This window comes from Eptatretus burgeri, chromosome 7, assembly GCF_056783735.1.
Source record: "Eptatretus burgeri isolate ZD-2024b chromosome 7, Ebu_testis_v1, whole genome shotgun sequence".
In the NCBI taxonomy this organism is placed as follows: domain Eukaryota; kingdom Metazoa; phylum Chordata; class Myxini; order Myxiniformes; family Myxinidae; genus Eptatretus; species Eptatretus burgeri.
In genome coordinates this window covers 98,606,883-98,631,393 of record NC_140967.1, presented here as the reverse complement: position 1 = coordinate 98,631,393, position 24,511 = coordinate 98,606,883, and the positions used below count along the sequence as shown (strand labels likewise).

The window sequence follows — 24,511 nt, the reverse complement described above, 5'->3', positions numbered from 1 at the left end:
TGCATAGCATGAAATGTGTGCAAACCTGGAATTCTACAATGCCGTCATCTTCCTTGCTCTCCGGTGCCTTTCGTTCCGTTTCACTGCGCAACAGCAGCTCCAAGCTAGAGCCCTCACCAGAGAGTATGCCTTCCTTCTTTGTGGGCACTTCATTATCTGCAGAGATAGCAAACAGGCAAACCACCTTTACTTGCCATGCATACTTTCTCAAGCCCTGACAGAGATAGTATGGCTAGATTATTCAGAGTATACGTCAACGACATACAAAATAATACGTCGAGAGTGCGCCATATGCACAAGGATGTTTTCTACGTTGAATAGATTACATTTTGTGACACTATGACACGTTGTCAAAGTAACAAGGTTTCTTATTGGAAACTTAAGCTGGTGTCGATCTACGTCAGCAGACAGGTAGAACAATGGATTTGCTTTTGCAATGAGGGTGGGTTAACACCAGCTTCTCCGCTTTTCCAACGGTGGTTGCACCTCTATTGACGTTCCATTGATTCCATTTATTGTTCTGTTTGGAAACTGACTGACAGAAAAGAAGCTGCAGCAGCAAACTTTCTTTTTCAAATAAACTGAGCATCCCTCACAGCCTTACAAAGGACACAAGTACTGCGCAATACAGGGTGAGCCCCGACCCCCTCCCCTAAAACAACTATAACAGAATTTAATAAACCCACTATTTTTATTTAAAAATAGAGTTCAAAGAACACCTCATCCCACATCGTCTTGAGAAAAAGGACATGGAAAGGTTCTTCTCAACTCTGACTTTGCATTTTGTCGAAACAAACAGCGCTACGCGCACTGCCTTATTTGGCCGAATGTTAAATCTCAAATACTCTGCCCTCAGGACATGACAGTGTAAATATTTTTTCATGTACAGCTCAACTGAAGGTTTATCAAAGTGCCAAGAAGGCGATTTATGTTCTGCAGTGTTCAAGTACATAATTAAATTGAGATAAAATAAAGGTTTTATCGTGATAGTGACGTCTGCAGAATAAAAAATATTAAAAAACCTTTTTCGGTAGTTTACCACCGTTGATGCACTGTCTTTTACACCACATTATTTAACACGTTAAATTAGTCCTTAATGCCTGTTGTTTGTGTCGAAGTTATGACATCCTTAAAAACAGTAAGTTTCCTGTTTGGAATGATTTTCAATTTAGTTTTGACTGCCCAACACGCAGAGTAATAAAAATTACCTTACTCATCTGCACATACACAATCAGGAAGAGATTCATTACAATTTGCCAATTTCAGAGCCAAAGTACTGCAAAACTGCAGATTCATGTTTCAATTTGTGTTCTATTGTGCTCAAAACATAGAATTCAATTGAAATAAAGTAGTTCCTCCAAAGAGCGACGTCTGCAGATAGACAGACATTGACAAACAAAGTGAACCAATTGCTTATTCCCACTTTTTGCTGACGCATTGACATGTTCTTTGGAACACAATTGCGTCACATGATGCCTCATCACGATAGAAAGTTTCAGATGGATATCTTTAATGTCATCAATTTGATCGAGGTTAGAGCACATGCTTCAAATGTCAGCCTCAACGCTGCAGGCACACTTGGATCGGACAAGAAAAATTGTTTACTATTCCGACACATTTGACTGGAGTGATTGAATGGATTTTGTCATTATTGCTGTTTTGAGATCTATGGATTGTGGTCTTCAATGGGATTTAAGCATTTAACTCTGAACTTGATTTGAGTCTTCTTGAAGGATTTTGTTCTTTGGTACATTTTGCCTGAAAAACGATTTTTCTTTTGTTGTCCACGGTATGTTGAAAAAAAAAAAAACAACAACAAAAAACTTAATCTGCTGAATATACACGAGCTCTACTTTGTACACTTGCAAAAAAGTAAGATTATAATATTGGTATGGAGGATGTTGGAGGTAAGGTTGGTGCTGTGTTTTTGTGGTCACCCTTTATATAAATAAAATATACCATCAGAGATGGGGAATCCCCTGCCATTGAATGAAAAAGGTCATACATATTCCAGATAATGAGAGAGGTGAATTGGAAACAAGACACCATTTGGTCATCATCTCAAAAAAGTTCCCCAGGGGTGAGGAATGTAGTAACCAAAAATAATTGAAATCAGATAAGCGGTTTTCCATTTATTACAAAAAACATTTTTTCAAGATGGCCGCCCCAGTCGGCCATCTTTGATCCGGCCACACCCAAAATCAATGGGGTTCTTCCTTTTCAGGTGGTACATGTGACTCAAATTTCAAATCGATATGGCGAAAAAAAACATTTTTTTCAAGATGGCCACCCCAGTCGGCCATCTTGGATCTGGCCATGCCCAAAATCAACAGGGTTCTTCCTTTTCAGGTGGTACATGTGTGACCCAAATTTCAAATCGATATGGCAAACAGTTTATGAGTTATAGCACTCACAGCTATAAATGTTGACGCCCGGACAGACGGACGGACAGCCGGGCGACCTGGGTGACAACAATATCCCCCTTCCGCCATGCGGCGGGGGATAAAAACTACATTATCTAAACAAATGGATACTCCACAAGTCCCTTTTTATTGTTTTTTTTGGCTTCCATGTACAATTGTAAGTACCTCCAATATATTTTCCAAATTTAAATGGTATTTGGGGATGAAATTATTTTTAAAACATGACAAAGTTTACAACTTTTGAAAGTAGTTCTGAAAAGCACAACTTCATGGCGTTACTGCACCACATGTAGGAAACGAGCACTAATGCAGCATGTGAAAAATTAAATGACCAATCATATTGACTAGTCGAAACCCGTCACAGACGGAATCCGTTCCATGAGCCCAATATGACAACCAGTGGCGGCTCTTGCAAGAGCCGGATCCCAGTCGATGTACTCATGGCCTTACCTAATGAGGCCTACAAAACGTCCTTGTACACGACATTTTTTGGTGTACACTACTCCTTGTGAAGAAGTCCCCCGATTTGTGCACGTGTCTACTTTGACGTACAAACACCGTGTCAAAACTTCTCAGGTCACAGTACCGAGAAAAACGTGACGCGACCGCTTGGAGGAGCACAAAAATTGGTCCTTTAGTACTAATCTATAGATACAATGTTTGTTACATTTTTTGCGTCAAATTCATATTCTGAGGTCATCAGTATGTGCAGAAGAGGGTTTTACATTGCAGACGCTATTTTCGAAGAGTGGAATTACACCTCTCAGCGGTGACGGTCTGTCGAAGACAGACGTAACGACGTCAGTAAATGACCGATGATGTAATGACGTCTTTACGCCTCTCAGCAGTGACGTCACACGTCGCCATGTAAACGAAAAGTGTTTATTCTGCTTCAGAGTTGACGTTTGATTATTGCCACTATGTGCGATGCACTCTTACAGGTACGAAGTTTCTTTCAGTCCAGAGAAAAATGACGCGACCGCTAGGAGGAGCACAAAATTGGTCCTTCAGTATTAATATATAGATTATTATTAATAATTATTACTGTGCTATAATTACTGAGAAAGAACAAGACTGTGCAGGATTGTTGCTTTAGTGCTATCCCACATATGCAAATAAATGGAAATTATTATGATGCCTTGTCAGTGGTTTCGTTAAGAAACATGAATTTGAGTTTGTTTTTTTTAACCCTTGCAGTGAAGTTATCTGAAATTAGCACGAGTAAAATTAGATAATTTTAAATGTATTTTCCCATTTTAACCGCATTCAGCACCTTGTGGTGGATTTTCCCCACAAAAGGTCGACATTGAAAAAAAATGTAATTTTAATACCGGTGGTAAAAACTGACCTTGAGTGAATTCCTGCTACAACATCTGATTTCTGTCAGTTTTGGGGCTTTTATGTTTTCTCTCTGAAAGAGCAAGGCTCATGGAAGAGCAAGAATTTGACTTGCCCATGCCGCCGCAATTTCAGCATGACGTGTAACATTAAGGAGAATCTGTAAAGTTAGTCATGTCTGCAATAACAATTCAAGCATAACTGTGACATGAATTTCAATTAAAATTCTAATTACCTTCAAATCTGCTGCAGCTGCATGTCAAGGAGCAAAGCAAATTTTGTACTTAATCCTATTTTGGCATTGGTGTAAGCACTGGTTGACATTTGGTTTCATCGTATCACACATTTAAAGCAATGACTGACTGATCATGGAATTAGTTCGCAGCTTTGTTTGTGCAAATATAATCATATTTTTCAAAAACAAAATGCACCTAAAAAAAGAAATACAACAAAAAATGAAAAAGAGAGAGAAAAGAAAAGCAAATAAAAATAGAATTTTCTTCATAAAATGATGAATGCGAAAAATGTTTTAAAACATAAATTTAACCAAATGATCGAGAAAAATTGTAACCGTTTTGGGATGCTTATTTTTGCTATCCATAGTTATGAAAATGTCACTATTAAAAAGGCAAAAAGGGGGGGGGGGGGAAAAAGAGAGATAGAGAGATAGAGAGAGAGAAGATTGATGGTATAACTCAAATATCATGGCATCCCATTTTAAGGGGTACAATTAGAAGGACCTTACCCGTTTGTATTTCTGTAACACGGAGCCTTGGGTCTTCCGGAGGAGGAAGTCTGCGTCTCTTGCGCCAGCGTCGAGCAGGGTAGGTGTACAGCTGGCCAGGAGCAACCCCTGCCATGCACAAAGCAATTTCCAAGGCACACTTGGAACCCAATGATCCAGGAAGAGGTGCAGGAAAAAAAAAAAAAGTCCGCAGAGGACACCCCATCGCACCTTAAAAATGGGATGTCGATTTTACATTTCAATTATAACGAAATAAATAATATAAAGTGGCATGTTGGTAGCAAGGATAGCAAACTGTATGTAAATAAATAACTCAAGGTGGTATGCAGATGATGAAGTGTGTACATAAATAAATTATTTAATAATGGTAAAGTGTGTAAATAATTAAATAAATCAAGGTTCCATACTGCTCATAAGGTGTATTTAAATAAATAAATAATCCAAGGTTGTGTATCAATAGTGAGATGGTAAAGCATAGAAAAACAAAATTAAATGGTTCCCCAAAGCATATAGTAAAATCCTAGACCATTCTCTCCCATTATATATATATATATATATATATATATATATATATATATATATATATATATATATATATATATATATATATATATATATATATATATATATATTTTTTTTTTTTTTGCCAAAGCTCCAAAATCATTTGATGAGCCTCATACCCAGATGTTATGCATACATATGCCAAAAATGAAAGAAATGCGTCTAATCATTTTCGAGTAGAGGCTCTGACGGAGGCACGAAGAGACAGGACCCAAATATACAAGCCTCGAGCTGGACTGATGCTCACATTAGGGATAAAAGACGAAGACGAAGACACAAAGCTGGAACTAACATTTGAGAAATGGGTTGACATTTTGAACCATGTAAAAGACAAAATCTAGACTTGAACAGAGGCGAAAGGCCTTTGGTAAGAAAATATGAATAAAAATTATATTTCCTGCAATACCAGGTCCTCGGTGCCGTTTCTCCATCCATATGTAGCAGTTGTTCTGTGCAACACCCGTTTGAGAGTCGAGGAAAGGCAAGCGAACACTCCGTTCAGCGCATAACCTTGCATTGTAGTTGTGGCAGTGCTCGATCGCCTCCCGATAAAACTGCTCACCCAAGCTGTGAACAAAAGCATCACAATTTCAAATGTGCACAACACCTACAGAACCTTAGCAAGAAACATACAAATGACGAATAAATAACACCAATGCTGGGAAGGCAGTGGCAAAAAGCCCAGCAATCCTTGCCCTGACAATGCTTTGGTGGTACCAACACGGTCTGCAAAGTGGGATGAATCACAACACTCATACGAAAGTTCAGCATGAGAAAGCAACATGCAAGAGTTTCAACTTTGTAAGTGAAAGTTTTCAGCACCTTTGGATGCATGGTGTCCTTTCAATTAATGTCAAGGTTGATTTCTTTTCTTTCTTCCCCCCCCCCCCCCTTCACATGGATCAAAGTTTTGATCTGACGAGGACACCATTTTAAAAGACAAACAGCAATGCCCTGAACTGTTCACCAACAAATTTTCCAATGCAAGTTTGTTGAGACATTAGATATAGCTTGTGAAATTATTTCAATTAAATATGAAGATTTTTTTTTTTGATCAACTTTAAGAAACATGACAATCTTCAACAACTTATATTTTAAGTCAATATCGAAGTCTCTAAAATTGAAAAATATGGAGAAAATGGAGCCGTTAACATAAATGCAGAATATTATGAAAACTAGTTAATAGAATCAACTTAACATGATGAAAAAAAAAATTATAAAACACCTTCGACAGCTTGCCTCCATTACTTTGACTCAAAGCTGGAGGTATACCGCCATCTCATGTCATTTCCCCATCATTGCCGACAATATTTTCTACCTCAATTAACCGTTCCGAACCTAACCCTCATGACGATTCACACCAAATGTGGCGATCCAACAGTCTATTTAAACGTTCCGAGACCAACGCTATCAGCACTGCTGAAGCACCTTTTGGCAGTGAAAAAAAGCTGGGTGGTTTTGCCGATTCATGCCTTAGTCAGGGCCTATTCAATAGTCATAAAGGTGGGAATTTCTATTGTGGCACACCATGGACCTTTTAACATTCACTTGGCAAGTGCCAACAGTATTGGATTAAACCAGCCCAAGTGAATGGTAAACTCACTGCAGGGAATCATTCAAAATTTGTATTCAGGTGCTGTCTCAACTCACATTAGACAGTTCAAACGCAAATATGTAACCTGTATAGTACAAAGGATTAAATCAACAGGACATCGATTGAGATATGCTAATTGCCGTGGGAAGCAAGGAGAAGCTGGCATTTCGGGGGGGGGGGGGGGGGCGTTCACTGACAATTCACAAACAAATAAATATTTAATATAATCAGTTGGAAGGGCTGCCAGTGGACACAGAGGGCAGGATATGGTAAACATTGATTAGCGTCAACTTGTTTCACATTCTCATTTGAATCACTGGCTCATGATAATCAGAATCCCACATACAGTATGCATGGTCCAGTCGACGAATGGCCTTAGAATTGGCATTAAAAATGAAATGTCTCACAACGCTTTGTCCTACATGTCAATGATGTACAAACTTCACTACAAAACCCAAATCAATGCAAAGGATCTTTCTTTTTTTTTTTTTAAGTTCACAGATTTAGCTGACAACACATGGACAATCTTATGGGTTTTTAAAGGACTGAAGTAAAGATCATGAAGATGAAACAAGGACAAATTCCACAGATGAGGAGAAATGAGGGACAGAGGTGAAAATAAAGCTTAGATTTGGTGAGAGCAGCAAAGAGGAGTGGGCTTTTGGATGCATGGATGTTACAGAGATGGGATGGGATGGGATAAGGAACAGAGAGAGATAACAGGAGAGACAATACCAGAGGAGCAGAAGGCAACAGATCTGTCTGTTGTTAGGAGCAGCCCTATGCCTCAGCCTATTGCCAATTAGTTTGAGTGCCTTGGATTCCACCTTTGGGAGGACAAGGTGAATCCCATAACACCAGCTCACGGAAGAGGAGCCACTTCAAAGGAACATCTTGTACACTGTTACAAGCCAAGATCGATTAAGGACTTTTTGTAATACTGTACAGTATTCCAAGGCAATGACCACCCATGGAGACCATTTTGTAAATATAATCAGCTTAGGATTGGTTAGATCATGAGAGCAAATACTGCAGCCGAACAGCTTAGAATGTGTTCGATTACAAAACATATTAGCAGGTTTACCAGCTGATCTTTGTGAACGTACAGCGAGTTATTACCGTTATTTGGAAAGTACAAATCTCTTCAAAGATGTGTTTGAAGGAAAGAATTATTCTAAATAAATACAATATATACAATTATTCATGAAAAAGAGAAGAAATCATTTCATTTTGAAATGATGTAGGTTGATTAGTCATTGGCTTTCAGAGAGTTAATGACATTTTTGAGCATAGAGGAGGGTTGATGAAACTCCATTTCAGAATCTTAAAAGTTGTCAAATAATGCAGTCGAGACCAAAGTAACATTCAAACAATTAAAATCACCATTACAACAAAGACAGATCAAATCAAAATATAAAGCAAATGTAATATAATAATTGTAATAACGATCAAAAACTTAAAAAGGGATTGAAGCATTTCAAGGAATTGGAAGATATTTCCAATTGTGAATTGGATGAAAAGACAGTATCTGGCAAATGTGGGAATGGCTCGCCTTTCAGTAACAAGCCGTGGGTTGTAACAATAGTGATTTCAGCACCCTTTTAACAAAAGAGAAAGGCGCACACACACAAGAGTCTATCCACCTCTGCAATTTTCGATGAATGTTGAAGTACTTTTGGCAAATAAATACGCAGAAAAGGGCAACACAAAAACCATAACAAAATAGTTTCAGCCACAAATATGATAAGGCGCCCTCTATATGTAGTACCAGCAAACTCCGCAAACAAGCGCCAAGTTTATCGTGAGCATACAAAAAAACGAGACAGGAGAGTTGACCAACGTATTCAACAAACTTACGTCTTCAAAGGGTTCTGAACAACAGCCGCCATCTTGGCGTCTTTGTGCTGTGCAACGCTCTCGCGAGATTGTGACGTCAACGAGATGTGATTAAGTCGATTATTGATTAACGTGTCATGTTGTTGTTGTTTAAATGCCTTTAAGTTTCACTGCAATATAAACGGTCAGCTTTGTCTTGTAATTCCACTTTAAATTGATATATAAAGCAAATAGACACAATCGACACAATGAAAAGGCATGCAAAGAGACATCAACAAACCTGCATTTTATAGTTGAATGACATCCAATAAAGATAGAGGTTTGGTTGGAAAAGTTTACTTTTTACAGTTGTTAAATATAACTGAACCACACATCATCTTGGGGTGAAAAGAGGATTTTCATATAAAAGATTAACCAATCACAGTCACACATTCATACACAACTGTCACTTTTTCTATGAACTTACAGTACAACAATTGGGATATATTGTTGTGGGCCAGGGTTCGGTGGCGAAAAACGACCACTAGGTGGAGCAGTGGAGTCATCTCCCAACGAACACCCGGAATTTAGGTCGTGACTCTCGGATAAGTCCGAAGGTCACGGTCCCTTAGCAGACCGTGGTTGCCAATATTTTGACGGCGTGGGGTAGGGTTAATTGTCTAATTTCAACATACCTAAGTACCCACGTCGTCCAACTCCCAAGGAAAACCACACCCTCGGCCAACTCTGTCCGGACCGAGTCGCAGGTACCGACTCGGATCCGGCGTAACAGAGTGGAGTTACCAGAGCCACGCCGGTCCCAATAAACAATCCACAGCACGAACGGCCCTACCAATTTGCAACATGCACCATGATAGGCCAATGGAGGAAAGCACAGAAAACGAGCTGCTACATTTAACACGGGGAGGGGGGGGGTTATTTTACAATAATAATCAGGGAAGGAGCACACAGAGCAGAGTTATCACAAATTAAAAGCAGGCAATGTACAATGAGCAAGAAAAAAGCATTGAACAATTCTACTTACAGGACGGCGATACACACACACACACACACACACACACACACACACACACACACACACACACACACACACACACACACACACACACACACACACACACACACACACACACACACACACTGGACCTCGTGGGTCTATTTTAGGTAGAGCCGGGTATCTGCCTGCCTCGTGCGGTTTCACCGGATCCGCACTAGTGGAGCTCGAGTCCGTGGACGGGAACGGGGATCCCAGCTCGAGCGCTCCAACGCAAAACACCATGGTGGGACTCGAACCCATGACCCAGACCAGGCCGCACTCGCCACCAAGACCGCAATCGCCACGATCCTGCAGAACGCACCCTTGTCTGCCCAACACTGGTCCAGACAACCACTCTACTCTTCTGAGGTGGGAGGGGTCTCTTCTCCTCCCACTCGCCTCCTGATTGGATGAGGGGTTGTCGGATGACTCGTGGTCACCTCCCGATTGGCTGGAGCGTGCGTGTCATGCTCGCCCTTCGCTGGAGGAAATGGTCCATGCCCTTCCTGGGGATGAAGTTCCCATCTGAGGCGTTGGAGGCTCCGCCCAAGCCTTCAGCCGAAAACACGTGGGCAATGGCGACCAGTCGAATGCGGGACTGTGGCGTTGTTGTAGTGGATTTGTAGTAGTTGTGGTTGATGAGGAAAAACCTCACTAAAAAATAACTCATAGCGCACACATGTAATTCCCATTAGACAGAAGGAAGGAGTCTAACTATAAACACATACTTATCGAAATAACTGAACTACGGGGACTGCTGACTGTCTGTGTGCAGATGGCTTCCAAATCCGTAATATATATGAAGACCACAAGGGGAAAAGAGATGTCAGGATAAGTCAATTTTGAAGAAACTGAAAAACAAAGTTTCAAGACTTTGGTGGACTGTTTAATAACTCTCATAGAGATTTCTTTTCCAGTAAAAGGAAGAGTGATCATTGGCCGATAAATTAAGCATGTAGCATTTGCCAAGCTTCTGTGTTATTTAATTTAAGAGCAAAGAACGAATCAATGTTGCAAACTCACATCACTGGTTATGCCATGCAATTTTAACCCAGGGTGTGCAGCAAATTCATGCTTGTTGGTTATTAGCATACATTACATGACTTCGGTGATCACAGATTATTTTTTTCAACATTAAAACGGTCATTGTTTTTTTGTTTGATTGGTGTTCAACGCCATACTCAAGGGTATTTCGCTTATATGACGACGGATTCTCCATTTCTTACTCCGTACTACTTAATATGATGGAAAACCGGGAGGAAACCAAGGATAAACCACCCCCGCGATAGCCGAAGTCACCTCATGTGACTCCCTCATATACCTAAGCAGGTTGATTGGGCGGTGGGTACATCGAATGAGGATGGGTACTCAGACGCGCTAACCATTAAGCCACGGCGTGGGTCCCATAAAAGTCACAATAAAGGTTTGATCAGGCTTGAACCACGATATGCACCAACTACGGAGCCCATGATATAACCAAATAGGCCATTGTGGTGCTCAGAGTTTATGCTGTGAAAGTTTTATAACCTTTCATTTTTTAGTTTCTCAACTCTGAATATTATGGTGGAACAGTTAACATGAATGAAAGGGAGATAACCAGGAGTAAAGTACTGACAACTTTGACAACACTTGTTTTTCATTGCACAGCTAAACTTTATACCATATAAATTATGTGACACCCCTGGTTGTTTATTAAAGTAATATTGTGAGAGGAAACCTTATGTTGCCAACTATTGGCAGGTGCAATAACCCTGAAATTTCTAAAAAAAAGTGACATCTCTGGTTTTCCCCTTGTGGTCCACATATATATATATATATATATATATATATATATATATATATATATATATATATATATATATATATACATATATACATATATACATATATACATATATACATATATACATATATACATATATACATATATACATATATATATACACACATATATACACATATATATACACACACACACACACACACACACACACACACACACACACACACACACACACACACACACACACACACACACACACACACACACACACACACACACACACACACACACACACACAAATAATAAATGTCGGTGTGAGTGTGTGTGACTGTGCCCTCCATAATTCCAAAACCATGAAACCTCGCTGCTTACGAAGGGAACTCCAAAGAAGTGCATTAATGAAGATTAGGTGTTTTGGGTTGATTGAAACATCGCCTTTGAAGATAATTAACAGCGTTATTTAATTATCCTTGAGCAAGGCTCATATCCTTGGGTCACCTCGCTGGTGTCTTAATTTGCCATTTATTTTGGCCTGCTCAACAATGTCTTGACTTAGAATAGGCCACGACGATTTCTAAACGATAGAGTGCTCAAAATTGTTTTTTCACTTTCCTCCCTCATATCATTGAATGCCTCATCTTCATAACTTTGAATCAGTTATAAACGTGAGGCTTATTAAACATTTGAATCGTGACACCAGTGTCTGCGGCTTTATTTCATTTCCGCACGTACGACAACCTCTAGAATCTAGAATCTCTCAACCTTAACCTTTGTGTGTGATCTGCTTTCATTATCCACCCGTCACTTCGACATCGATCCATATAAAATAAAACATACAGTACAAATCTCACATCAACCAACTGTGTGGGACCCACGGTTCCGTGTGGCACCTTGCCCGCTGAAAATGTTATGCAATTTAATTTTTGGACGACATCGCTTTGTTTAACATTTTTCGTCTGATCTGCTTTCATTATCCAACCAGCACTTTCACATCAATATATAATAACGATGTCCATTGACGTCTTGTTTGGAAATCTTCCATATTGGTTCGAGCTGTAAAAAGCATAGACTGACATTTTGTATTCTCTGTGGCTTGATATTTTTTTTAATTGAATTTCACTAATATTTCACTTGAATTCCATATTTACCTCTGCCACTGAAGGTGGTTGACCGGTGTTACCTCAATTATCATTGGAGTCAGCTTGATGGACACAGCTTCAGCAGCTCCTTGGGCATGGTAACAATCAAAGTGACCAGACTCATAGTAGGTTTAACAACTCGCCATGATATCACCACTATCTGGTCTCCGAACCTCAGAGAGTGCTGCAATAGCGATGTTCAAATGCTGGAGCTCAGTTGATGAGACAGGTGATGATCCCCTCTTAGGGAAAGGACATTCAGGCACCCACCTGAAGGGGCCGCCTCAGGTTAACGCAAGGAGACGCCGTCTGGTGGACGACACCTCAGCACCACTCCGCCACACCACCATAATTTGACAGTAAGTTTACTCTGTGCTTTCCCTCCTATCATTAAGTAATGGGGGTCCCTAGCCTGGTGTTGGCTCAGTGGTTAGGGTGGTGGCTTGGGATCCTAGGGTCCTGAGTTCAAGCCTCGTTTCCCACTGAATTAATTCACCAGGGGGTTGACTCAGCCTGCCATCCTTTCCAGGTCGGCAAAATGAGTACCAGCTTGCTGGGATGACTGAGTCATTCAAGTATCCTGCGTCGGAGTGGCAACCCATCCAGGATTGTACTCAATAGCCAAGGAGACTGCTTCGGCAGCACCAACGCTCTGTACAGAATATGGTCCCAATGGGGGGGGGGGGGGGAGTCCCGAAGGCTTTACCCCAATCCCATCATCCAGTGAGCTGGATCCAGCAACACAGGAGGTAATCCGCTTGAGTGGGTTTTCAGTTTTCTTTGCATTTGTAGGTTTTGCGAAATCAAGTGTTTTAAGGTGGCCACAGTGTAAATCCTACCACCAACTTCCTTTAAATAAAATAAAAAAGGTAACCCAACTGCAGGACGACATCCGCAGACACAGTTGGGCACTAGATATGGATGGCCGTTGGCACACAAGGAGTTCCTCCACCCTTTGACAGATTTTGTTTTTAATCCTGCTGGGTGTCCATATCCATAAAACCCGCCTCACCAGGAAACCTGGTGGTGGAGACAGTTTAATTGCTGACAACCAGACCATGAAACAGGTTAGTACAGGCTTACATGGTACCTGAAGCAAGACACAGATCTGATATTGCCTGACCTGACAAAAGCTTATTCCCTTGCTTCAAAGTCATATGAGTGGGTTTACAATGGCACCAAGGAAGCACCTTTCAACTGAACAGTGTGAGAAGATTTGAACTCTGCAAGAATAAGAGCACACTCTGAAGAAAATGAGAAAAGCTGAAGACTTCCTTCAATGGTGTAAGGTACACTTTCCAAGGTCTGAAGGAAATCAGCTCAGTACAAGACAAGAAAAGGTCAGGCAGACATAGAAGAACCTGCCCAAGGAAATAAAGGAAAATCAAGCCAGAAGCTGACAAATGAAATGAGAGCAGTCCTAAACATCAACATCTCGTCCAGCACTCGTGCACAGAAGGTCGATTCCGGCAGGTCTCCATGGCAGAATTGCAGCAAGGAAAGTCACTGCTGAGACCACAGAATAAGGTGAGAAGACTGAAATTTTCAAGTCAACATCAACATTGGGCGACTGAACAATCGATTTGAGTACTCTGGTCTGATGAAACGAAATTTGAACTTTTTGGATCCAAGAAATGCCAGTCCGTATGTTGAAGACCTGGATAATGTTCTGGGGTTGTATCGCAGTTTTGGTGCAAGAAAACTTGTTAAAATTAGAACGGCACTCAGTATAACATGTACCTCCACCAAGCTGAACAGTTTACGTTTTGTATCCCAACGCGAAGCCGGATCCGGACCTGAACCAAAATCTAAATCGGCTTGTTCTCATCACCTAACCAACTCATCCACCTACTTTTCTCTTTGCTCATCCACAATTTTTGAAATATGTTATCGTTTTTGGCCCCATTTCCAAATGGTGAAAAATCACTAAATTATTAAAAAAATTATCACATCCGGAACTTCACCAAAATCAAATTGATTCATCCTAGTCACACACCAAACCGGTCCACCCAGTTTCGTCCGAATCTGTCCATAACTTTGAGACATTGTGGTTTGTCGGTTTTGGCTGTATCTCTCAATGGTGAAGAATAACTTTTAAAATTCTAGCATTCGGATTCGGATCCAGATCTTCACCAAAATCTAATCATTGAGTCGTCGTCACACACACACACCCAACCTCTCCATCAAATTTCGTCCAAATCCGTCCACAACTTTCTGAGATATCCTGTTCACAGAGACAGACAGACAGACAGACAGGGGTGAAAACATAACCTCCGGCCACCTTCGGTGGCGGAGATAATCAATGAGACGCTAACAAGAGAGAAGTACAAACAGTTACTGCAGCACCATGCATTTCCTAATAGAAATCGTTTAATCGGAAGAGGATTCATTTTCCAAGATAATGATCCAAAACACTTTTTTTTTTTGTATACATTGCCGAGGCTCGTATGAGAGCTAACACACAACTCACAGCAAGGGGGCATGAGACAAGAGGGGCGGGAGTGGAAGGGACAAAACAGTGGGGAACAGACACATTAGGTGAACTGTGGAAGGGAGAGGGATGGGGATGGGATGGGGAACATGGCGAAGAGAAGATGGACATTACAGGGACTTTCAGGAAGGAAAGCAGGGGAATTGAAGGAAGTGGGCTTGGGTGGATTATCGGGGGTAGAAAAGATCGAGAATTTGGATGGGGGTAGATAAGAGGTGGTGGTGAACAGCTGTTTTGAAAGCCTGGAGGGAAGAATGGGAAAGAATAGAGTGAGGAAGTTTATTCCAAAGGCGGGAAAAAAAGAGGAATGAAAGAGTGAAGATGAGCAGTGATTTGTGATTTTGGTAGTTTTACCAGAAGGGGGTTGTTGGCGGACCTTGAGCGCCCTGTGGAAATGTGGTGGGGACAAATCGCAGAGAGAGCAGGGGGGGCAAGGCTGGAGAGGAGTCGGTAGAAGACAGAAAGACCACCGACCAACCTGCGGTGATTGAGTGAGAGGCCCAAAGACTCAGCTTCATTGCAGGAGATGCCGATGATCTTAAATGCCCTGGTTTCGACAGCGTGAAGCCGAGAAAAGTGGGAGGCAGGAGCACCAGCCCAGAGGGGAGAGCAGTACTCCATCAGGCTACGGACAAAAGCTTTGAAAGTGGTCAGGAGCTCAAGAGGGCCGAGGAAGGACTTTACACGACGGAGGATTCCCAGTCGGCGACTGGCTTTTGAGGCGAGGTTGGAAATGTGACTTTCCCAGGAAAGGTCATGGCAGATAGTGAGACCCAGAAGCTTGAAAGAAAAGACTTCTTCCAGAGGATTGTTGAGAAAGTGGATGGGGGGGGGGGGGTTTCTAAACGGTCCTTTCGAAGAGACATAGTGAAAGTGTGAGATTTGTCTGGATTGAAAGACATGTTCCACGTGTTGGACCAGTTCGTGATTTTATCCAGATCTGGAGTGAGCGAAGAAGCTGCTGCTTGCCGGTCTGAGGGATGACAGATGGTACGGCAGAGGGTGGAGTCATCGGCAAAGAGAAATAGAGGATTTTCCAGAGAGTCGGAGAGATCATTGATGAAAACCAGAAAAAGAACAGGGCCCAGAACGCTACCTTGAGAAACTCCAGCCTGCACAGGAAGAGGGGATGAAAGAACTCCATTTCGGGACACACGTTGACTGCGACAGGAGAGGAAGTCTGCGAGCCATGAGTGGAGATGGCCTTGAATACCATGGGAAGAGAGTTTGGTGAGTAGTGCAGGGTGCCAGACTGTGTCAAAAGCACGTGATATGTCCAGGGATATGGCTCGGATTTCCTGTCTGGAAAAACACTTCCAATATTGTAAAACAGTATTTGGAGAACAAGGTTATAGCTGGTGTGCTCCATGTGTTTGAATGGCTACCCCATAATCTGGGCATGAGTCCCATCAAAGTCATATGGGATTATCTAGAAACAGAGAAGAACAAGAGGAACCCAACTAACCTTACTGAAATGTGCAATGTACAGGGTGACTGTCTCTCCCCCCCCACCCCCCCCACCCCAAAAAGTGGACCCTCAGAAAAGTTTAATTACCTTCACAGTTTTCATTTTTTAGGAGGTCTGAACTGAGTTAAGCGAGAGTGTATCTGCAGAGTTTTTTGAATCTGTGTTTTTTAAACCATGTTGTGGACACCTGAAGAAAAGTCATATAATGTGGAAAACAATCTGCAGACAAATTCATTCTTACAGATAAAGCATCTGTTCTACACACATTTTGCAACAAGTAAAGCACCCAGCAAGTCTCAAATTCAAAGGTTTGTGAAAACAATGAGACAGCATGGCACAGTCTTGGATATTAATTCACCAAACATAGGAGGCCACTCTGGCCAACAAAAATCAGGAAGGTCACCCAAAAATATTGCTGCCACGGCTGACTCAATCGCCCATAGTACCCAAAAAAAAAATCTCTTCAGCACCGTTGTAAACATCAGCAAAGAAAGCTTGAGAATAATTCAGTGAAAACAAGTTATCAACAACTTTGCTCGAAATGTGGCCCTCTGTATTGAGTGAAATGGAGCACATCAAACATCGACGTCAGTAATTTAATTGAAAAATTGTCAAATTTATTTGAAGACAACTGAAATTTTCAGTGTTATCTTGACTATGAGTGAGTAATAGGACTGCAAGTTTTGTGAAGTTTGATTGTCTATTAAAGTTATTAAACATTTCCTCAGGACAACGTTTTTAGGGTCACCCTGTACTACAGGGTATTTGGCACAATATTCCTGCAAGAATGCTTCAGTTGTATATCGATGGCAAAAGAGAGATGGGGAGGGGCAAGATGAGATGCGAGATAAGAAAGAAGAAGATGGGGACATGTGCCCCTGCACACCATACACTAGCCCGGTTGTACTACAGATGATCCTACAGCCCCGGACCTCCTTGCACTCCGCTTTCGAACATTCCTGTCCCGCCAACGCGCCGCGCCTTTCCATGCGCCCAGTGATGAATTATGCACATATGAACTCTATGCAGCCTTTTTAGCGGGAAAACGTTTGGGTTGTGCAAGGCGAGGTGGGGTCCAGTGAGGCAGCCAGATGGCGAGAGAGTAGTGCCCGGGACTCAGTGCAAAGGCGAGAGGTGAAGGATGTGTGCGTGTGAATGAAAGGATAGGTTGAAGATAAAAGAATGAAAGGCGGTGAAAGAGAAGAGCGAGAATGAGAAGAAAAGCGAAAAGGAAGACAGGGAGGAAACTCAGACAGACAAGAGTGTGTGCTGTAAAAGCTTCTGGATAAAGCCCAAGAAAAGAACCGACCAAAGAGGCTCTCAGACTCTAGAAGCTCTGTGCGCCTGTGTAGAGTCCCTTTATAGAGAGAGAGTAGCGACATAGAGGGTCCGGAAAAATCTAGTCACGTGATTGCGTGGAGCCATTTTGAGTCCATCGCGGACAGGATCGGACGCATATCGGTCAGCGTTTTAACATTCCCGCTGTACGCAGCGTTCTCATTCGTGTTTTACATCGATTTTACGACAAAATAACAGGTTGGTGCACCTTTGGGTGGACAGGTAGAACGGAGAAGGGATTCAAGATGTATAAATTTCCATCAGATGCTAAAAGACAGAAAATCTGGGAGAAGAGAGTCAGTAGTGTTGGATGGAAAGCAACTTCGTCAGTTCTCTGCCAGGTCAGTGTGATGGTGGTAACTGTCCCATATGCGTATATTTGTGTGCTGCAAGTGAGACTGGCCTTTGCTTTGGCTTTCCAGGCTTGTTATCCATTGCTCGTGGATTAATTAGCACTTGAAGGGGAAGGCATCTTTATTTAAAATTAAGTTTGAGTTAGAGTCTTCGAGCTAGATCAATTAATATAGGGTCTAGATCATGTCTCCAAAGTCAGGCTCAGACTCAAAGTCAAACTAAAGTCAAAACAAAGAGGAATGAAAGGAGAACGGGATAACACGGCCCACTCTTCAAAGGCAGGGTTAGGGTCAACACTAACCCTAACCCTAAACCCTAGCTTTTAAGAGTAGGTTATACCAAAGATTTAAAATCTATTGGTGTGGGTGTAGACTGCCAGATCTCAGGATACTAAACAGGTCGACACCCCAAAGAAGCATAGAAGGGAGCCCATCTAACTTCTGAGTGTAGAATGGTTGGGACTGACCTTTACCTTGTCTCTGTTGATTTTAATGTGTGAGGACATTAACTTGTGTTTGTGACTTTCAATTTATATGTGTGTGCGATTGTAAATATGTAATCGAGATTGTGGAGAGGGAGAGGGAGAGGGAGAGGGAGAGGGAGAGGGAGAGGGAGAGGGAGAGGGAGAGGGAGAGGGAGAGGGAGAGGGAGAGGGAGAGGGAGAGGGAGAGGGAGAGGGAGAGGGAGAGGGAGAGGGAGAGGGAGAGGGAGAGGGAGAGGGAGAGGGAGAGGGAGAGGGAGAGGGAGAGGGAGAGGGAGAGGGAGAGGGAGAGGGAGAGGGAGAGGGAGAGGGAGAGGGAGAGGGAGAGGGAGAGGGAGAGGGAGAGGGAGAGGGAGAGGGAGAGGGAGAGGGAGAGGGAGAGGGAGAGGGAGAGGGAGAGGGAGAGGGAGAGGGAGAGGGAGAGGGAGAGGGAGAGGGAGAGGGAGAGGGAGAGGGAGAGGGAGAGGGAGAGGGAGAGGGAGAGGGAGAGGGCCGGGTGGGGTGGGCTAAATATATGATCGGCAACATGCAGCAAAGTTTAGATTAATAATTTAAATATGGAAATTAAACAAACACAAATATATACCCACACACGATAAACAAGGTCAAACAACTGCAGAAATACAAAGATAACTCTTAACATTGTATCGTACATGTATAAGCAAGGAGGTGAGAGTTCGAGTCTCGCTCTCGCCTCCCTGAAATTAAAATGAGGCAGAAATAAGCAGCACGTGCACTTGTCGAGTTCATTCCTTCTTTGTCATGATTCTAAATGTCTGTGACTGTTAAATCACAACCAGCTCTGTGAATTTCTTCTTTATCATATGGCTCTTAGTTGTCATAAATCTTATATTTTGTCATCTTCACATAATTTGTCCATTATAAACATGGAAAAGACCATTCCCATCTCTCATACATAGAGAACATAATGGAATATACGGTTCAATGCACTGGCGCCATACAGCGGTTCCGCACCGCACTGAATGGAATGGACTCAAATCGTTAGTTGTCGCTACTCTCTCTATAAAGAGACTCTACACCTGTGCGCCCCTCCCCTTTGATGGCATTTCCTCCTCCCCCCCCCCACCCCTTCACCAAGCCCCCCACCACATCCATGGGAGGAGTCGTGGAAGTCGGTGAGGGTTTCTCCCCTCACCTGATCGGCATGTCAGAGCCCCGCATTTTGGGATTGGCCCCATGCTGTGGTTTGTTGGATTCCGGGTTTTGGCATGCTGTCAGGCTTGGTGGATGGGGCCATCTGCTGCGGAGCTCTGATAAACCAATAGCCATTATGGAGCCAGCCAGTTTGCGAGCTAACAAGGGTTATATCGTTGTGGGGCCAGGTCTCGGTGGCGAGCACGACCGCAAGATGGAGCAGTATCTACAGTATCTACAAACTGTAGAGTTGGCTCCACCGAACACCCGGAATTTATAGGTCGTCATCCCAGATAACTCCGGAGCCGACGGGTCCCTTATCAGACTGAAGATCGCCAATAGGTCGACCACGTGGGATAGGGTTAATTGCCAATTTCAACATACCTAAATACCCACATCGTCCAAACTACTGGGGAATTCACCCTCGGCAGGATCTGCGCGATCCGCGCCGTTACCGAGCCGGATCCGAGTCGTACCCCGAGCGGAGAGTACCAAAACCTGCTGGGCCGATTGCACGATTATGGCAGCCGGGCCTCCTAATTCCCGTTCGCAGCGCGGCAAACCAATGATGGAAAGGACAAGGACGAGCTGGGACATTCAACAATAGGGGTTTTATTTACAATAATGGGTAAAAACCAGGAAGGGAGACAAACAGCAGATTACAACCGAATATATTCCAATGTACAATAACGCAAGCACTTAACGATTCTACTTATAGACTGGCCCACACACAGACGCACACCCAAAAAAGAAATGGACCCGCCGGGTCTTTATTCAGCTCTCCAGCCCAGGAGGATAGTTTGGCTGGGAGTCAGGACAGATGGCTACCTGTCCACGAGCGTGCGGCTGGTCGTCCACCCCTTCCCGGAGCTCCGGTCACCAAAGGACGGACCAGGGCAGCCGAGACGAGGTGGTGTCCCTTGATTTAAAAAATCGTCGACCGCTCGCTGTAACGCGCCAGACGAGACACCTCCGAAGCGCGGGATGCAGTCTGCCGCAAACCCAGGCAGACACGCTTTGAGACACACGGGACGCAATCTCCTCACGCTCGTCCCGCCAACCACACTTTCTCTTTAGGAGGGAGGGGCCTCTTCTCCTGGCCACTCGCCTCCTGATTGGTCGGACCCATTGCGCTATTCCCTGGCCGTCTTCCATTAGACAGGCCCACGGTAGGCGGGGCAACTCCCACCCTTCTGGGTGGAGTCCCGATCGGAGGCGTTTGTAGCTCTGCCTACCTCCTCACCTCTGGCCACGTGCGTAATGGCGATGGTCTTGAGTGGGGGGCGGGGCGGGTGAGATGCCCACTCCTTGCCGATTGGCCAACGAGGGACGCCATGCTCATGTTAAACTCCACCCACGCATGTGCTCGCTGGTGAGCGCGCGAAGAATGCTGTGAGCAGTGTTGTTGTTGTTGTTGTGAAAGTGATGTAAAAGAAAACCCTGACTATCAAAATAACTCAGTAGCAGACGAACATTTAATTCCCATTAGACTAGGGACGGGACCCTAACTAGAAACACGTACGTACCGATATAACTGATCTATAGGACCTGGCTGTTGTGTGCTCATGGCTTCCAGATTCGCAACAATATAATCCCATGTGGTACTTCAAATAAATAAATAAAAATATTACTTGCTGGTATTATTTGTAATTTGAAATTCTATAATGCCACCTAACAAGGGTTATAATTCCACGTGGTACTAAATATGAGGACAGTATTGGTAAATTTGAAAATGGTGTGAGGATGGTGGACTTCCTGTGTAGGAATGACCGACTCACACACACACACTGCAGCCCATTATATAATTGTAACACTATATAATACGGTGTTTTCACAAATAATGAATTGTGCAATCAAAATACAACTCTCGAGCATGTAAATTTTTTTTTTTAGTACAGAAACAAGGAATAAAAACTTTTCATTGTTTTTAATGTGAAAGGATGTCGGGATGCCATGCCAAAAGTATGCACAGGTAAATGGAGGGTCACACGAAATGATCATGTGAAACCATCCCGACATCTTTATTTGAATGGGCTGCTCCTCGTCCATCCCCTGCATCCATTTCTAAAGACGGTGATCGCCCATCGTTTCCGCGCATGTATGAATTCGACCAGTGGACCATTCAACAGTTGTTTTTTTTTTTTTTTAAAACACGATTTTTAATTTACCATGACTATGCACTAGGCCCGAACACGACTGTGGAAATCAGGTGTAAATTCCTACTCACGTGTGGTGGCTGACACGGTGCCTCGACGAATGCAGACGGTCCCATGGTCCCAGATACCTTCCACCGAGTGAAAAAGACCGATTTCCTGAGATTCAGTAACAACAAAAGCTCTTCGAGTCTGCGCCGGAGGCTTTTGGCGCGAAAACGCATCGCAAAACGTCGAGCCTCAGAGGGAGAAAATACGAACGCCCCAGGCCCGACACGCAGAGAATAAAAGCGAATCCACCATCCACCACAGGAATGAAATAGACGAGAAATACAAGTTTCTTTGGTCCACGCGAGTAACTCAGACAGTGAGGTGATAGACTGGGGTGTGGAAACAAACAGTCCATAACTGGTAGCCGGTTAAATCCACAGTAAACGTCTTGCAGCTCAACAACAACAACCCCCTCACGGGAAGCCATTTTGAATCTTCTTCTTCTTCTTCTTCTTCTTCTTCAAAGATCCTGCGACCGTCGTGGAAAAGTACCGGAAGCCAGGAGGAATCTTCTTCTTCAAAAAAATCCTGCGAACGTCGTGGAAAAGTACCGGGAGCCAGGAGGAATCTTCTTCTTCAAAAATCCTGCAAACGTCGTGGAAAAGTACCGGAAGCCAGGAGGAATCTTCTTCTTCAAAAAATCCTGCGAACGTCGTGGAAAAGTACCGGGAGCCAGGAGGAATGTTCTTCAAAATCGTGCGAAGGGTCATGGAAAAGTACTGGGAGCCAATTGGTTGTTCTTGCATTTAAACCACGCCCAGTTATCTGAACGAATGTAGAAATTTGTTTGTGAAAAAAAAGCTATCCTGGAACGCCCGACGTGTCCAGATTCTTTAAAAAAAAAAATATATCAGCGGAGCTGTTAATATGCTTGGCATGGGTTCGTCGGTGGATGAAGCGGATGTTGATGGCTTGAAGTAGCTGCTGAGGAGTAGATTGTTGATAGTTTTTTATTTCTCCTCAAGAGTCCTCATATAAAGCACGAGAGCAGCGAACAATGTAAAACACGATCCCACAAATGCTTTATTGTCATCACCTTTCTCCACCAATTAGAAGCAAGCTTTCATCAGTTACCAGGTCATTATGCATTGTCGGAAAGGTCATGATTCGTTCTTTGGGTTGACGTCACTTTAAACTCATTTGCAGACACCACGTCTCGGCTACGATGGTAGCACGTCGAGCTACCATCCGCTTGAAATTTTACTTGCAAACATGATATGTATGTTTTCTGTGTATTTAATTTTTTTAATTATTCATCTTGGCGGGGCAAAGGAAAGGTCCGCCCCGAGTGCCAAATTCTCTTGGTATGCCCCTGAGGCTCCAGGCAGTTTACCAACATTTTGAGGTTTAAATCACTATATTTTAAAACACTCCAAGTGCGACGGGAAAAACCATGCTTTCTCCACATACAACACGTTCTGCCACACAGGGAAGAGCACCCTCAAACCCCTTCCTGCGGAGGTGATGCAACACATGGGCGGAGCATAAACATGTATGAGACAAAACACAAATGTGCATGAAGAAAAACATAAATATGCATGAAACAAGACATGAATATGCATGAGGCAAAACATGAACATGCATGAGCAAACCATGAATATGCATGAGCAAAACATGAACATGCATGAGCAAAACATGAATATGCATTAGGTAAAACATGAATATGCATGAGGTAAAACATGAACATGCATGAGGTAAAACATGAACATGCATGAGGCAAAATATGAACATGCATGAGGTAAAACATGAACATGTATGAGCAAAACATGAATATGCATGAGGCAAAATATGAACATGCATGAGGCAAAATATGAACATGCATGAGGCAAAACATGAACATGCATGAGGTAAAATATGAACATGCATGAGGTAAAACATGAACATGCATGAGGTAAAACATGAATATGCATGAGGTAAAATATGAACATGCATGAGGTAAAACATGAACATGCATGAGGTAAAACATGAATATGCATGAGGTAAAATATGAACATGCATGAGCAAAACATGAATATGCATGAGGTAAAATATGAACATGCATGAGGTAAAACATGAACATGCATGAGGCAAAATATGAATGTGCATGAAACAAGACATGGGTGGAGCATAATTATACATTTTACATTCAAACTTGGTGACATCATAGAAACCACTGCATCGCCCCCTTCTACATTGCTGGAGAGGGATGAAAACACCGATCGATCATCCTGTACTAGGAGCACGTGATGAAAAACAACCATCAATCATGGAGATCAAGCCTTCAACATGTTGAAAGAACTTGCACAAATTGCACTGGTAAGTGTACATGTCTTCCAGACCTCGATTTACTTGCTTCTGGAGATATAGGTTGAGTCACAGAAGAGGGTGCAGTAGTAGGAGTAGCATACCTTGCAGTGGAGGAATGGTACTTCATTCCAGTTGATTGTACAATTGGCTCAGTTAAATAATCACCCTCAAGGTGGGCTTCCATCGTGATCAATGCTGACAGACTCCCGTTTGTCCTGTATGCCAATATTGAAATTCGTGGGAGTTCAGCATATCACTCTAAAGTCTCAAAGGTCCTGC

At 42.9% G+C, this 24,511-nt stretch overlaps 1 protein-coding gene across 9 annotated transcripts in view; it reads right to left on the bottom strand.

The window, feature by feature from the left end:
- LOC147023887 (zinc finger protein ubi-d4-like) overlaps positions 1-22,151 on the bottom strand; it is a 47,059-nt gene extending 24,908 nt beyond the window's left edge. For 8 of the 9 annotated variants that reach the window (XM_085889794.1, XM_085889796.1, XM_085889795.1 and 5 more), the window contains exons 1-4: positions 8,519-8,585; positions 5,474-5,634; positions 4,507-4,614; positions 26-156 (exon numbers count right to left, since the gene is read on the bottom strand). In XM_085889794.1, coding sequence (XP_085745920.1) covers positions 26-156; positions 4,507-4,614; positions 5,474-5,634; positions 8,519-8,550 — 432 coding nt within the window. In that variant the 5' untranslated portion in view covers positions 8,551-8,585. Of the gene's footprint in view, positions 1-25; positions 157-4,506; positions 4,615-5,473; positions 5,635-8,518; positions 8,586-21,969 lie in introns of those variants that run through there. The other variant, XM_085889801.1, reaches the window with a different exon arrangement.
- Positions 22,152-24,511: the final 2,360 nt, after the last annotated feature.